Below are 15,886 nucleotides of genomic sequence, written 5' to 3'. Positions count from 1 at the left end.
TCTGTTGACTTCTTTTCACAGAAGGTTATGTTGTTAGCAGAGACTGATTTAATATACCTCTCTACAACACCTGTCATAAAACTCTTACAAACCAGCCCAGGACCCAAAGCCTTTCCACAAGGCAAACCAGGTTAGAGCTCAATCAGCCAATCCCACATGACATCCTGGTGAGGAACAGCATTCCCACCTTGCCTCTCTTCCTTAAACTCCTGTATGGGGATGCTGAATTTGATACCCCATCTCCAGTTATGTCTTATGGTTCTTTATTAAGGAGGCAGTGGTGTCTAATGATTTGAGTTTTGGATTGGAAACCTGATTTTTAATCCTGGCTTTGTCACAGACTTCCAGTGTGGTTTGGAGAAAAGCCACAACGCTTTTGGGCCTCAGTTTTCTCATGTATCCAACAGGAATTTGCTTACCCAACCACACTGAAATCTTGTGAGGATTAGTTCACACAGCACTTTCAGACGTACAGTTCTATATAAACAATATTATTCAACTTGCAAACACTTTCCTTTGAGAAAACTGCAAAAAGCATAATTTCTTCATCTATGCTGCCACCATCTCAAGAGTCCTTAAAAGGCACATTGGTCTTTTCCCTGCCCCTACTTTTCCCTGCACCACTATTTTTCCAGACCCTTGTTTATTTAAAAGAAGGCTTCACTGAAATTTACCTTGTACGTTTGTCGTCAGAAATACACCTTCTCAGTGAAGTGAAGAGCTTGATAGAGGCAGATCTTGAATCCCTACATTTTATTTCAGTATTTGTACCTCTATAGTAATGACCCTTTGTTTTTTGAATGCTAAGACCCTTCCAGTGCAGATGGCGTAGAATAATCTAGCCAGCTCCATGTCAAAGAAACCCACCTCACCTTCACAGAACTGTGGATCCTGTATTCAAAGGTTTCATTCCACTCTGGATTACTGGAATTATAAACAACCTGTGTTCGAGATGTGACTGGAGATGCAGTTGGAAGATCCAATGCCACATAGCAGTCTGCCTTAGACACTGAAAGGGAGGACAGAAGATTGGCATCAGGAAAACCCTGAAACCGTGAACCCTGAAGCTAGGGCCCTACCAAATTCACAGTACATTTTGGTCAATTTCACAGTCATAGGATTTTAAAAATCATAAATTTCATGATTTCAGCTATTTAAATCTGAAATTTCACTTTTGTAATTGTTGGGGTCCTGACTCAGAAAGGAGTTGTGGGGGGGAGTTGCAAAGTTATTGTAGGGGAGCTTGCAGTACTGCTACTCTTACTTCTGTGCTGCTGTTGGCAGTGGCGCTGCCTTCAGAGCTGGGCAGCTGGAGAGCAGCAGCTGCTGGCTGGAAGCCCAGCTCTGAAGGCAAAGCCACCACCACCAGCAGCAGCACAGAAGTAAGGATGACATGGTATGATATTGCCACCCTTATTTATGCGCTGCTGCCTGCAGAGCTGGGCTCTCAGTCAGCAGCTGCCACTCTCTGGCTGCCCAGCTCTGAAGGCAGAAGCAGAATTAAAGGGTGGCATGGTTTGGTATTGCAGCCTTACTTCTGCGCTGCTGCTGGCAGGGCACTGCCTTCACAGCTGGATGCCCAGCTAACAGCTGCTGCTCTCCAGCCACCCAGATCTGAAAGCAGCACAGAATCAGGGTGGCAACCCCACAAGCACCCTAAAATAACCTTGTGACACCCCCCCACTCACAGCTCCCTTTTGGGTCAGGACCCCAATTTGAGTAATGCTGGTCTCCCCTGTGAAATCTATATAGTATAGGGTAAACGCACACAAAAGAGCAGATTTCATAGAAGGGAGACCAGATTTCATGATCCGTGATGTGTTTTTCATGGGCATGAACTGGTAGGGCCCTACTCATAGCTTTCTTCACAACCATAGACACTGACTCCGTGGCTGGAGCACCCACTGGGAAAAAATGGTGGGTGCTGAGCACCCACCGGCAGCCCCCCATCATCTCCCCCCCACCCCACCCTCAGTGCTTCCCACCCAGTGGCAGGTCACACGGATCAGTGCCTCCCCCCTCGCTCCATGCGCCTCCCGCCCGCTACAAACAGCTGTTTCGTGGCGTGCAGGAGGCTGGGGGGAGGAGGGAAGGGAAGGGGGGGTGAGGACGTGGCACACTTAGGGGAGAGGGTGGAATTGGGCAGGAAGAGGTGGGGTGGGAGTGGAGCAGGAGCGGGAAGAGGAGGGGTAGGGTGGGGTCTTGGGGGGGAAGAGGTAAAGTGGGGGCAGGGCCTGGGGTGGAACTGGGGGGGGGGTCGAGCATCCCCTGGCACTTTGAAAAGTCAGTGCCTGTGTTCAAAACCCATCATGTCTCATTATCCACTTTCTTTTCAGTCTTTAGTTCAGGCTACTGAATATCAACAACCTAACATTCAAAATGGCTGTCCAAACAAACATGTTCCTATGGAGTCAATTCCACTTAAGATGCAAAACGCAGCCAAAGCACCAAAAATTGAGTTACTTACCTGTAACTGGAAGTTCTTTGAGACCTGTGGCTCTACTTGTATTCCACACAGGTCCAGAAATTCTAACAAGCAGTGTCCACTGGCCTGCACATGCACAGGAGTTCACCTCATGCTCCAGACTGAGGGCATAAAAGTTGATGCAGGCCTCTCCAGTGCCTCTTCATACCATGAAAACAGCAGCAGAGGGGATGGAGGACAAGTACTAGAATACACATACAGACCACACATCCAAGAACATTCAGTTACATGTAAGTAACTCCATTTCTTCTTCAAGTGCTGGTCCCTATATGTATTCCACACATGGCAAGCAGTGTTCATCCTGGAGGAGAGTGCGAGGATGCCAGCTGCAAAGATGCTTGAAGTACTGCAGCTCCCACTACTGTACCCCCAGCAGAGGCCTGAACTAGCGTGCAATGTTTTGTGAACGTGTGAATGGAGCTCCGGGTAGCTACTCTGCATATATCCACTATCAGTTCTTCCTGCAGGGATGCTGTAGACACAGCTTGTGCTTTCATGGAGTGTGCCCTTATCCCATCAGGCAGAGGGACAAGTGCTAATTGGTAGCACACTATGATGCACCCAGAAATCCATTTAGCGATTCTTTGACAGGATATACTTTGTCCTTGTGACCTTTCTGCTATGGAAAGAAATAGCCTAGCCGATTTCTATTTGCAGGTAGAATTACCAGGCATGTCTGACATCAAGGAAATGAAGTCTCCTCTCCTCCACAGAGACACGGGATTTCAGGAAGAAAATGGGTACGTGGATAATTTGGGTGACATGGAATTCAGAAATAACTTTGGGAAGGAATTTAGGATGGAGCAGAAGGGAGACCTTTTCTGTGTGAAAAATAACATATGTTGGGTCTGCCAGGAGGGCTCCCATCTCGCTCACCCTTCTAGCTGAGGTAATAGCAACTAAAAATACAACTTTCATGGATAGGTGAGACACGAAGCATGTTGTCAAGGGTTCAAATGGCAGCCTGGGGAGTGCTGATAGTATGAGATGGAGTCCCATTGAGATGCAGGTTTGACCACTGGCGGAAAAGTTTGAACTAGGCCTTTCATGAATCTCACTATTGTAAGGTGAGTAAAGATGGAACCTCTTTTTACTAGAAGAAGGCAAGCACTGACCCCTGCAAAATGGACCTGCAGTGAGCTAATGGAAAGTTCAGAGATATTTAAAAACAGCAGGTAAACTAACACAACTGGGATATCTCAGAACTTGGAGAAGGCTGCCTATGCTGAGCCCAGGTAGAGAGAAGCATCTCCATTTAGCTAGGTAGCAGGTCCTAGTTGAGTCTTTCCTACTTTGAATAAGAATATCTTGGATGGCTGCCAAGCAAAGATGCTCTAGTTCTAATGCCCATCGAAACACCAGGCCATGAGGTGGAGTGGGTCTGGATGGGGGTGTCTGATTGTGCCCCCTTCCTGAGTAAGAAGATCCAGGAAAGAGCAGATCATGGGAGGAGGATGAACTGACATTCTCAGGAGTTCTGGGAACCAAAACTGTCTGGGCCAGTGGGTGTGAGGAGAATGGCTCTGGCCCTTTCATGGTGGATCTTTCTCAAGACCTGTGGTAATGGGAGAACAGGCAGAAAGGCATATCGGAATTTGTCCATCCATGACAACAGGAGAGCATTGCCCTGGGAGCCATGATCTGTAGCTCCTCTGGAGCACTATAAGGGAAGCTTCCTGTTTGTTTGGGACACGAAGAGATCCCATTAAGGTGTTTCCCACTGAATGAATCTCTCATTCAGGATAGAGCTGTGTATCTCCCCCTCACAGTCTGCAGAGAAGTGTCTGTTCAGGTTGTCTGCTAAAGAGTACTGAACCCTTGGAAGGTATGTGGATTAGATAATGATGTGGTTTCTGGTGCACCCGTTCCAAAGTCTGGCTGCTTCTAGGCAAAGGGGAAGAGATTTTGCTCTGTCCTGGTCATTTATGTAAAAGACCACGGTGATGTTGCCCAATATTACTTGGACATGGAGAGAATAAATGAGCTGGAGAGAAGTCTGCATGCCACACAGTCTGTCCTCAGTACCAGTAGACTGATGTGCAGTCTGGCCTCCTGGAGTATCCAAATACCTGGTACGGTGTGATTGTTCAGGTGAGCATCCCAACCCATAAGGGATCCATCTTTTATGATGGTGGTACTAGGGGCGGGAGTGATGAAGAGGATGCCAACTCTCATTCCATCCAGGTTTGACCACCAAATAAGAAAGGGAATGGTCACTATCGTGTTGATGTGATCCTTGTCTGCTGCATAGACTGACCAGACCCAGGCCTGTAGGCAGCATAGATGAAGTCTGGCAATTGGTGTCACATAAATGCATGAGGCCATGTGACCTAGAAGAGAAAGGCACAGCTTGACCATTATCTTTGGTCAACAAGTAATCCGTGCTATCAGATTGCTCATTAACTGAAACCTTTTCTGTCTGCAGAAACCTGTGTGTGTGCACATACATGCATATAAACAGCCATTTGTGCATGGAGATTCAGTAAACATGCAACCAGGTAGTCAGGTACCCAGTTACCTAATTTGCACACATAAATAGCTGTTTATATGCACAAATGGTTTTTCAGGTGCAGCAAATGTGTTCATTTTTATAAATGCAACCACATTTGAAAATCAGGATAAAAACAAACTCTAGTTAAGAATAACTTTAATTTGAAAATAAAAGCAATGTTTTCAAAGGGAGTTGACTAAAGCAACTGAACACTGTCACGTAATTTTGTTTAGTTTATTTTTTAAAATGGTCAGGAGAAGATGAATACAGTATTGAAGGTTTAAAAGTAAAAAGGGCCAGATTCACTTTGCACTCACCCTAATTTTTACACTAGTGTGACTCTGTTTACTTTGCTGGAGTTATTCCTCATTTACACCAGTTTAAGAGAGAAAAATGAAGAGCAACGTTTTTTGCCCTACCAATGTTGTCATTTTTAATTTACCAGAAATTAAACAGTTCCTCCATGTTACTAATGTACCCGGAAACTACCATGGCTGCTTCTCTATTTTCTCAGCCTCAGTTAAAAAAAATTAAGACTAAAAACTTGTAAAAGTTAATTTAGTATTCGTGACAGAGGCCAGACAAGTGCTATGGAAACTGAAGCATTCTGTTCACAGAAGAACAACATTAGTTTGTATGATTTTGGTCAAGGACTTACACAGGTCTGTGCCATGAATGTTTCTAGCTCTGAGGACTTTCACTGTGAGATTGTAGTACGGGTGCTTCTCATGCTGAAAAGACAATTAACTTGAATGTTAAACTCAGCCACAATCCACCTTAAGAAAACTGCTAATATCAAACAAAAACAGGGGAACAGCCAGCCCATGGGTTGCTTAGCCTATGAAAACTAAGAACCACTTCAGACTGAGGAAGTGGAAGCTCATCAGGCTAAGCAGAGTAGAATTGGCCTACCTTTCTTTACCTACTTCAATCATCTGCCTTTATACCTCAGATTTGCTCAGGGCTGCCCGGGGGGGGGGGCGGCAAGTGGGGCAATTTGCCTCAGGCCCTGGACCCCACAGGGGCCCCCATGAGAGTTTTTCGGGGATCCTAGAATGGGGTCCTTCACTCGCTCCGGGGGCCCCGGGCCCCCAGAGCTTCTTCCGCTCCGGGTCTTCAGGGGCAATTCGGCGGCGGGGGGTCCTTCTGCGGGTCAACGGGACACTTCGGTGGCGGGTCCCGGGGCAGAAGGACCCCCCGCCGCCGAAGTGTCCCGTTGACCCGCGGAGGGAGGTCCTTCCACTCTGGGACCCGCCGCCGAAGTGCCCCGATGATCTGCTGCGGGGGGTTCTTCCGCTCCGGTACCCGCTGCCGAAGACCCCAGGCCCCCTGAATCCTCTGGGCGGCCCTGGATTTGCTTACTCATTTTAAGATGTCAGTTGTCTCCATTGACTTGAGGACTATGAACCATGAGAAAGTCCCAGCAAAGGGACAGGGAGTAGTTACAGTGGTCAGAATATTGCTATATAACCTGAGATTGAAGACTTTGTGATGTCTCATAGAAACATTCTATGAAAATGTTCTTTATATGCTATCTAGGAGTGCTGAGCTGCCATGTACTCATTTTAGAAAAAGCACTTCAAAACATTTATTTGCTAATAAATAACACAAATTATTGCACAGACTCAGAGATATAAAACAAGAAATGAAGTACACATTTTTTTATTCCACTGATAACAGGAGGGGTTTTCCATCGCTGTAGTAAATCCACCCTCTCGAGAGGCTGTAGCTAAGTCGATGGAAGAATTCCTTCATCAACCTAGTGGTATCTACGTCGGGGTTTAGGTCATCTTAACTACATCTCTCCAGGGTGTGAATTTTTCACACCATTGAGCAATGTAGCAAGGTCAGCCCAAGTTTTAGATGTAGACTAGGCCTCACTCTATATGCTGAAAGGGTCAGAGTTGGGACCTGACCCTGCAAACATACACTGGAAAATGCAGGACTTACTACTGTTAAACCTTTTACTGACATCAGTGGAACCAGCAAATCAATAAGCACTATGCTCAGGCCTGTAGTTTTACAGTTTCTTCATTCATTAGTTGCAAAATCATATAGCAAAAGAATTGCTAATGATGTGTTTACATTACCTGCCTGTCAGAGAACTCAGTATCTTTCTTCTTAAATAGCACAGCAGCCAGAAGTGGCAACTTTCGGGTTGACATCCAGCTAAGCAGCACAGCACGGAACATGAGAGACTGGGTCCAGGCACCTCACAAGCCTGAGGTAAATGTAACAGAGAATGAAAGATGTTTAAAATCACTGGGCTGCTCTGAGTTCATTAGCTGGTTCTGTTCTCTCCTCAATGTAGCTGTTACTCTAATATCCTTTCCTTGAAAGCATGCACACAGCGCTGCTCCCATATTTCTTTAATGTTATTTCAAACCCTCCTTTTAAAACTAATTACCTGAGACAGTGACTTCAGACATTTTGAAGACGTCAGAGCACAGGAACTTCATTTGTATATTCCTAAATGGCTAGTGCCCATTTAAAAAAAAATCCCTGCACATTTCGCTGAGTGCTTCGCTGCATGTTTCTTAGTCTCTTAGCGCTGAAGAAATAGTTACATCAAATGTCCACAAAGTTCCCTAGTCCAGGGGAGCAGGTATTGAATTAAGGAACCTCAGACATCCAGCCGGATGTAACAGGAGCCAGGATATCGATGCCTGCCATATAACCCTGACCAATAGCATGTCAGGGGCCAACTAATAGTATCTTCCAGCACTCCTAGGTATCTGACCATTATTACACCAGAAGCATAATTCCTTAATACACTGTGTCATACAACTTCATACTCTCCCTTCAAATGCCTCCAGACTTGTTTTTTCTCTTAGTTTTCAGTTGCTTACATTCATTCCCCCACTCTTGCTCTTTAGACTGAATTTGCTCCTTCAAACAGTTATATGTACACAGACTTCATAATAGCTATATGTGTCAGAGAAACGATGGTCCAGTGGTTAGGGCATTAGTCTACAAGATGGGAAACCTGGCCTCTTGTTCTACCACAGACTTCATATGTGACCTGGGGCAAGTAAATTCTCCGTCTGTAAAATGTGGATAATAATATTTTTCTCCTCACAAGGGTGTTGTGAGGACAAATACAATAAAGACTGGGAAGTGCTCAGATAGGAGGGCAATAGATAAGATATACAAAGTTAAGAAATGTAAAGAAGGAACTCACAAGATGTGAGTATCTGCTCATCCCATGATCTTTTACTGTTGGATCACTTATCTTCCCTCCACCCCTTCTCCACCTTTTGTTTCAGAGTTCATCCCAGGGGATGGGGCCACATCTTATCTCTCTATGAAGCACCCAACACATTTTTCTACAGAAATAATAAGCAATAGGTAAGAATGGGAGGGGAATTAACTTTAGCTATGAATTTCCTGATGTGAGTGTTATTGTCATCTCAATGTTAGGTCCAAGGAAAATGGAGTATAGAACAGGTTGTTTGGCCAGCTTAGCCAAACTTAGGCTAACTGTAGTTGCTGGGCCATTCCTGTCTCTCTGTGAAACATGAGGACATGCTTGCTTGGGCTTCAAAGAATGAGATAAAGGGGGGGACTGCATTCTTGTACCAGATGTACTAGGAACAATTTGTTTGAACAGATGGAGACTCGAAGTCCCCACTCCCTGTTTCTGTTCTTTATCTGTACCTAACTCCCCCTTTTCTCTCAGCCTCTGGTGCATGACGAAGAAGCTGATAAGAAGCTGCTGAGGCATCATGAACTGTTTGTACTGTCAAAAAGATAGATATGTATGAATATTAGAAGCTTTTAACTAGTAAAGGGGGGTTTGGGGGTTTTAAGTTGCTTAACTATGACGCGATGGAACTGTCTATATAATCTCACTAGTTGTTGTAATCGTGGCTGGTTCTCTCAGGAGACGGGCCGCTCTCTATTGTTGTGTGCACTCTTCAATAAAGAGCTTGTATTGGACCTTGCTGGTGTTGCCTGTCTCTCACTCTGCGGTCAGACAACGAACCGTGCCGTCTGGGTTAAAAAGTCCCCGACAAATTTGGCGACTCCGCCGGGACTCGTCTGACTCTCCGGTGCGGGATCAGACTCCGAAGCAACGCAGCGCGCATCCTCTGGCTTCGAGGAGCCTTGCCCGGTAACCTGATCCCTGCATCGGCGATAAGGCGAGTTCTGTGAACCAGCTGAAGCCTGTAGAAACCCAGCAATGTCCACCTACCCGTTGAGTAGGATCCAGGTCTTCAGGGTTCGAGTCCCTGGGGAGGTCAGGTCTTTGGGGTTCGAGTCCCTGAATAAGGTAAGCGATCGCCATAAAGGGGTTAGAGTCCCCGGGAAAGGGGTTAGAGTCCCCAGAGAGGGGTTAAAGTCCCCAGAGAGGGGTTAGAGTCCCCAGAGAGGGGTTAGAGTCCCTACAGGCTAAATGGGACAAGTCGGCAGTAAATGCCCGGGGGACGCCCCGTTGTCTCTGGTACTTAGAAATTGGAAGGAAATCTCTGGAACAACCGGTTTGACTAAATCTAAATGAGAAACTTATGCCAAATTCAATGGCCTTCCTTTACTACTCATTTGTCCCCGACTAAAGACTGGCCAAGGTGCGGAACCTTTTCTGTTGACAGGATGGATTCCCTCAGGAATATCCTGGTGGATCTTAGACCGGGACAAATGGATTATTTATTTGTATGGTATAACTATAAACCAAAAGAAAAACTGCTTTCGGCCCCAGCTGGCTGTGGAAAAATATAGACAAAGGCAAACCAAAGGCAGTACAAGTTACAGTGCTGAGATTACATTTGCAAAGCTTAACTATCCAGTGAGATCCAACAGTCTGCCTTGAGACCCTGGAGCTGGTGTGGTTTGGAGATGCTGAAAAAGCCACAGGCAGCCGGCCTGGACTGGAATCTCTGAAAGAAACACCGCAGGAGACCCCAGGGTGTAAAAGAACAGCCCTCCCAAGAGTGAGAAGTTAACTCTATAGTTGCTAGAGAGAATTAAGCAGTGAAACTTAGTAAGAATTTCTGTAAGTAATCCAGGCAAGAAGTTATTTAAGTAGAATTATTCAACTATGAATACGTTAGTCTAATTTGCTGAAGAACACTCCTGCTGCATACAATCTGTATTTTATAAGTTTAAAATGAATTGGTATTGTTTAAAGTTGCAAAACCGAGAATACTTTTGCCAGGCACAGGAAACTAGTGTTGTTTAAGGTATTTAGCATTTAATCCTTAAAGTGACTTAATGCTACAAGATTTAAAATGTTTTAAATAAAGACCAAAGGTTGTGGCTGCAGCAGGGTAGTCAAAGCCAGAAGAATAAAAGATTTAAATTTTGTTTTTGAGTAACAAAATAGCAGATAAAAGATCTGGTAAAGAGAAAGAAGGACAGTGCCCCTGGCTCTGTGTGGTCGAGCTGACACTTTGCTGTGGGTGCATGGAGATTTTGTAAGCATAAAAGAAACAGTTACACCTTGTGTAGAAATTGATGTGGCTAGTGTTGTAGAAATTGAATTGTGGAGAGGATGTGCATTTTCCCCAGAACATGTGCAGTGTATATTGTAGTAAAGGTAAAAGAAATGCAAACCTACCAATATAGGTTGTGTTGTCTTTTTCAGATCACTGTGTGTTTAAAAGCAAGAGTTACAAGTAAAAGGCAATCAAAAGTCTGAAAAAGTTAATTGTGTCCTTTTTTAAAGTAAGAATCTTTAAGCTGTGGATAGCTTTGAATCTGGAAGCAAGCCAGAAAGCATCTGTATTAATGCAAATTATTTTATTAATAAGGTAGAAGCCACTGAAACCTGGGCTGCCTATAAAACAAATACAAGGAAATATGGGGTAATTCCTCTGTTTTGTCTAAAATCAACAAGAGTATGTGTATATAAAAGAAATATTTTAAGTAAATAATGTCTTTCAAATCATCAGAGAAAACGGATGCCAGCTGAACAGCATTCAACGCACCATGCATTTACTGGTACAATAAGAATTATTTTTGTATTCTTTGTCCTGTCTTGTGGTGTTTGTCTTGTGACCAGAATTGTTGTGTTTAATATTTTCATAAGACAGTCTAGTTCAAAATTAAATAAAAGGGTTAAATAAAAAAGCAGATACTTGTTTTATTCAACTTGGAATACAAAGTGTTTGAATAAATCAGGAAAATGTGATATACTAAAGTCTAATACATTTGCTTAAGTAAAAAAAAAAAAGCTTAATTGGTCAGATCTTTTAATTGAAAAAATGTTGTTAAAATTTGCATATCAACAGTCTTTGGAAGCAAGGACATGGAAGGTTAACCCACTCCCCATATTGCACATGGGATCCTTCTGGCTACCTCAGATTTCTAGCCAGAGGGCTGGGGAGGGAGGAAAGTTATTGGACACAAGAGGTTGTACCGAGTGGACTCCTCAAAGGTGGGTGTGCTTGTCCTGGTTTGTTGCTCCAAAGCTCTGTATAAAAGTTATTTTACTAAAAAGGTGTATATGGCATACATTGAATAATAAGACTAATGTACTGTATAATGGCAATGTGTATGTGTTCATTGTTGAGAAAAGGTGTATGAGTGAAGAGTGGAAGTTTCCTTTGTAAGTTAAAAGAAGCCAAGAAGAGAAAAAAGAAAAAGAACAGAACGAGTTAACTGGAAAAAAAATAGCTAGCAAGCTCAGTCTAAAGATAAGATGCTGGCCCATCCAAGGGCACTGCCCACAGCTAAGACTTGGCTGACAGCCAAAAAAAGGGGGGCCTGAATGTGCCCAAGCAGCTGTAAAATCTGCAAAACACTGCCAGGCATTAATGAAATGTGTTAGGTTTTTCTCACAGGTAAAGAAGTGCTACCCAAAGACCCTAGCAGCCCTGCCATTCATTGAAACCAGGAGACTGAGTCTACGTAAAGTCCATCAACGAAAGACTGCTTTGACCATGCTGGAAAGGCCCTTTCCAAGTCCTGTTAACCACCAACACTGCTGTGCAGTGCCAAGGACTGCCTACCTGGACTCATGCTTCTCACTGCAAAAAGACCCCTCCACCTCGGGAGGACTCTCCGACTGATGATCAGCCTATTCCTCCTTCTAACTCTGCTGTGCCTTCTGGACAGCAGGGAAAAGAAAAAAAAAAGACAAGGTGAAGTGCTAGTAACCTCTCCCTTGTCCACTGACAGACCTACTGTGCCTTTGGATTTTTTTTTTCTAAAAGAAGCAAAACCCATTACAGGGTAACGTGCTAGTAACCTCTCCCCTGTATGATGCTGAACCACACTGTTTCAGAAAAAGAGAAGAAGGAACACTCGCTCCATTGAAACCACCAAAGTCCAGGAATTCCTGACTACAAAAAAAAACATTAAGAACTGACCCTGGTGAAGAAACAAAGAATTATACACTGGCAGGAAGAAACTTGTGGGACCCATGCTTGGGAATGTGGTACTGATTGGATTTTGGGGTTTATTCTACAGGCTGCGCCCTGTGTTTTGAATGAGTCCTTCAGCATGTATTGCCCTCCCTAATTGGATTTTAAATGCAAAAGGGGCTGCTATTAGATTAGCACAACAGAGGGCTTGAGTTATTTCCTCTAGAAAGAAGAGAGACTTGACCAGATCCCTATGGGATAGGGCCAATAGTACAGCAGCAGTTTAAAATATTTTTAAAAACCAAAAACATAATAAGAAATTAGGGCAACTAAAGAAGGCCACAAGCCTTATTTGTGGAGCACAGCTAACCCAGGTACAGGCTGGAATTGGTGAGTTACATGTTATCTCCGCCCTTAGTTCTATGACCCAGAAGTTGCTGACAGAGATGGTATTAAATATCACTGAGGCTGGGCAGGCATTGTAGTGGGATCTAGCATGTTCAGGCTTGGCCCACTGCCCTTACAGACACATCAGGAGTACCATCTGATCTGTGGCCATGGAGAAATACTTGGAGACTTGCGGACATTCTCAATGCTCCTTCCAAGCATATGGACTGGTTAGGGAGGTGTGGACTCCCACATACCGAATCCTGCCGGGTCCATGGGGAGGATGCATGTGGGATTGGGTAATTCACCGAGACATGTGGGAAATTAGACTAACGCCGATGCCCTGATGGACTTGGTAACAGCACAGAGAAAACTAAGGCAGATGGTTCTCCAGAACCACTTGGCTCTAGATATTTTACTGGCCTCTCAGAGAGGAACATGTGCATTAATTGGACAAGAATGCTGTGTGTATGTCCCAGACGTTTATAATGCCACTTGGAAAAGAGCAAACCACCTTATGAAGGTAGCAAAAGACCACGGAAAAAAGCAAATTGAATCCTGGTGGAGTAACCTGTTCAATTAGATTCCAAATATAGGTGGTTGGCTCCATAATGTACTCCGAAGCGCCGTTGTAATTATATGCAGCTTGCTGGCCTTGTATGTTATAATAAAAGTTGGATGGGCGCCAAAGTGTGTTCTGTCCAAAGGTAACAAACTCCCAAGTTTACCACTCACAGTAGTTAGTTGTCCCAGGAGTCCCTTCAAGGTACTCCAGGGACAAAGGGGGGACTGTTAGGTCCAAGGAAAATGGAGTATAGAACAGGTTGTTTGGCCAGCTTAGCCAAACTTAGGCTAACTGTAGTTGCTGGGCCATTCCTGTCTCTCTGTGAAACATGAGGACATGCTTGCTTGGGCTTCAAAGAATGAGATAAAGGGGGGGACTGCATTCTTGTACCAGATGTACTAGGAACAATTTGTTTGAACAGATGGAGACTCGAAGTCCCCACTCCCTGTTTCTGTTCTTTATCTGTACCTAACTCCCCCTTTTCTCTCAGCCTCTGGTGCATGACGAAGAAGCTGATAAGAAGCTGCTGAGGCATCATGAACTGTTTGTACTGTCAAAAAGATAGATATGTATGAATATTAGAAGCTTTTAACTAGTAAAGGGGGGTTTGGGGGTTTTAAGTTGCTTAACTATGACGCGATGGAACTGTCTATATAATCTCACTAGTTGTTGTAATCGTGGCTGGTTCTCTCAGGAGACGGGCCGCTCTCTATTGTTGTGTGCACTCTTCAATAAAGAGCTTGTATTGGACCTTGCTGGTGTTGCCTGTCTCTCACTCTGCGGTCAGACAACGAACCGTGCCGTCTGGGTTAAAAAGTCCCCGACATCAATGTTATTGACATGTATTTTTACATTAATTTCCTCATTCTTTTTCTATGCTTTAAAAATAAATCAATTCATGGAAGTTACAAAAATTTATTTTGCCTGAGACACTGAAAAGAATCTAAACAGACATTCTCCTCTCCCATATGCAAACAGAGCTTTGCTGGTGTATAAAAACACTCACTCTAGAGATTCAGTATTTAAAGGCTCATTGTTTACACAGCAGGCCATAAAGGCTTCAAAAAAAGAGGAATATGTATTACAACACACTCATTTTGAAAATGTATATGAAAGTAATGGAAGTGCCTGTCCTGCAAAAAGAATCCCCAAAAGACCCTGAAATTGAAGTCACAGAACAAATACGAAGTCCTATTGGAAATCTATGAAAAAGTCTCTTTGTAGTTATTTAAGGCACAACTTTCAGCTTTAACAGACTAGGGTCCCTTGAAAATCTTCAGCTGGTTTCTACTAGGGAATTGGTGACTGCTGGTTTACACTAATCATAATCATCTCATTATTACCTTGTGCTCCCCTATCTGTAGCATCCACGCATTGACATCTTGTCATATACTTAAAGCCTAAGCTCTTTGGGACAGAGACCTCTTTTTGATACAATGCCTAAAACAATGGGTCCCCAATCCCTGAAAGAGACCTCATTACACCTCTACCTCAATATAACACGAATTCTGATATAACGCGGTAAAGCAGGGCTTGGAGGGCGGTGGGGGGGAGGCTGCGTACTCTGGCGTATCAAAGCAAGCTCAACATAACACGGTTTCACCTATAATGCGGTAAGATTTTTTGACTCCCGAGGACCGCGTTATATCGAGGTAGGGGTGTATTTGCATTGTGATGGCACCTACAGGTATAATAGTGACTCTAGCTAGTCAACTAGATTCTGAAACGCTACACTGCATTTTTTTGGGCTACTGGTACCTGGGGTTCCTGTTCCTCTAACTGAAGCCAGAGACCAGTTGATGGATTCTAATGGTGCCTACTGGAATTTCCACTAGAGATTAGATTCTAATTGTCTGAGGTCAAATGTGACATCACCAGTTACATGCAGGAAAAAATGTAGCGTGAATGACATTCAGCACATTCATCAACAGCTGAGTGTCTAGGAGGAGTTTGAATATGATCATTCATACTGACTCCCCAAATTATGTTAGAAGTTAGATGCAATTGCCCACACAGACTCATTACAATATTTCAAGCACAATGAATGGGTGTTTAGGATTTTTCTTCCAAACTTTGTTAGCCATAAAGTTTTCGGATTGCACATTAAAAAAGGAAAACAAAAGTATGAGAAGTGGGCCTTATTGCTCTGGAATAAGGATGCTTTCGAAGATAAGGCCCGGGGTAGGCAGACTAGAGACCTGGTCTATTCCCAGCTCTGCCAGAGACTCACTGTGTAACTTCAGGCAAGTCAGTTAATGAATTATTAGTATCATGTTTTTTGTGATGCAGCAGTGCCTACAGGCACCAATCATAGGTCAGGGCCTCATTATGCTTGGTGCTGTACATACAACATGATAAAAAGACAGGCCCTGTCCTCAAAGCTCATAACAGAAACCTATGATGAGGCAACCCGACAAGGATTACAGCAGACACAGTAACAGTCAAAGTATCACATTTGGTACAACAGAGGCAATGTGTAGGGGTGGTGTGGAGGATCAAGTGCCCTCCCAGATTGGCCTGCTGGAGGCAGGGAGAGAGAGAGCGGGGCTCTGTCCTTCTCTCCCTGCGCCTCCCCGCTGCCACGTTCACCGCTCTCCCTGGCAGCCAAGTCGGGAGAGGGACAGAGCTGCTTCTGCCTGAGAGCACTTGGCTGG

General features: G+C 44.2%; 1 protein-coding gene across 1 annotated transcript in view; it reads right to left on the bottom strand.

Annotated features, from left to right (window-relative positions):
- LOC101935501 (cytosolic phospholipase A2 zeta-like) overlaps positions 1-7,280 on the bottom strand; it is a 38,485-nt gene extending 31,205 nt beyond the window's left edge. The window contains exons 1-3 of the mRNA XM_042849405.2: positions 7,067-7,280; positions 5,635-5,707; positions 873-1,009 (exon numbers count right to left, since the gene is read on the bottom strand). Of these exons, the coding sequence (XP_042705339.2) occupies positions 873-1,009; positions 5,635-5,707; positions 7,067-7,168 (312 nt within the window). The 5' untranslated portion in view covers positions 7,169-7,280. The remainder of the gene's footprint in view (positions 1-872; positions 1,010-5,634; positions 5,708-7,066) is intronic.
- Between the last annotated feature and the right edge of the window lie 8,606 nt (positions 7,281-15,886).

This window comes from Chrysemys picta, chromosome 4 (assembly GCF_011386835.1).
Source record: "Chrysemys picta bellii isolate R12L10 chromosome 4, ASM1138683v2, whole genome shotgun sequence".
NCBI classification, from domain to species: Eukaryota; Metazoa; Chordata; order Testudines; family Emydidae; genus Chrysemys; species Chrysemys picta.
This window is presented reverse-complemented; position numbering and strand designations above follow the sequence as displayed.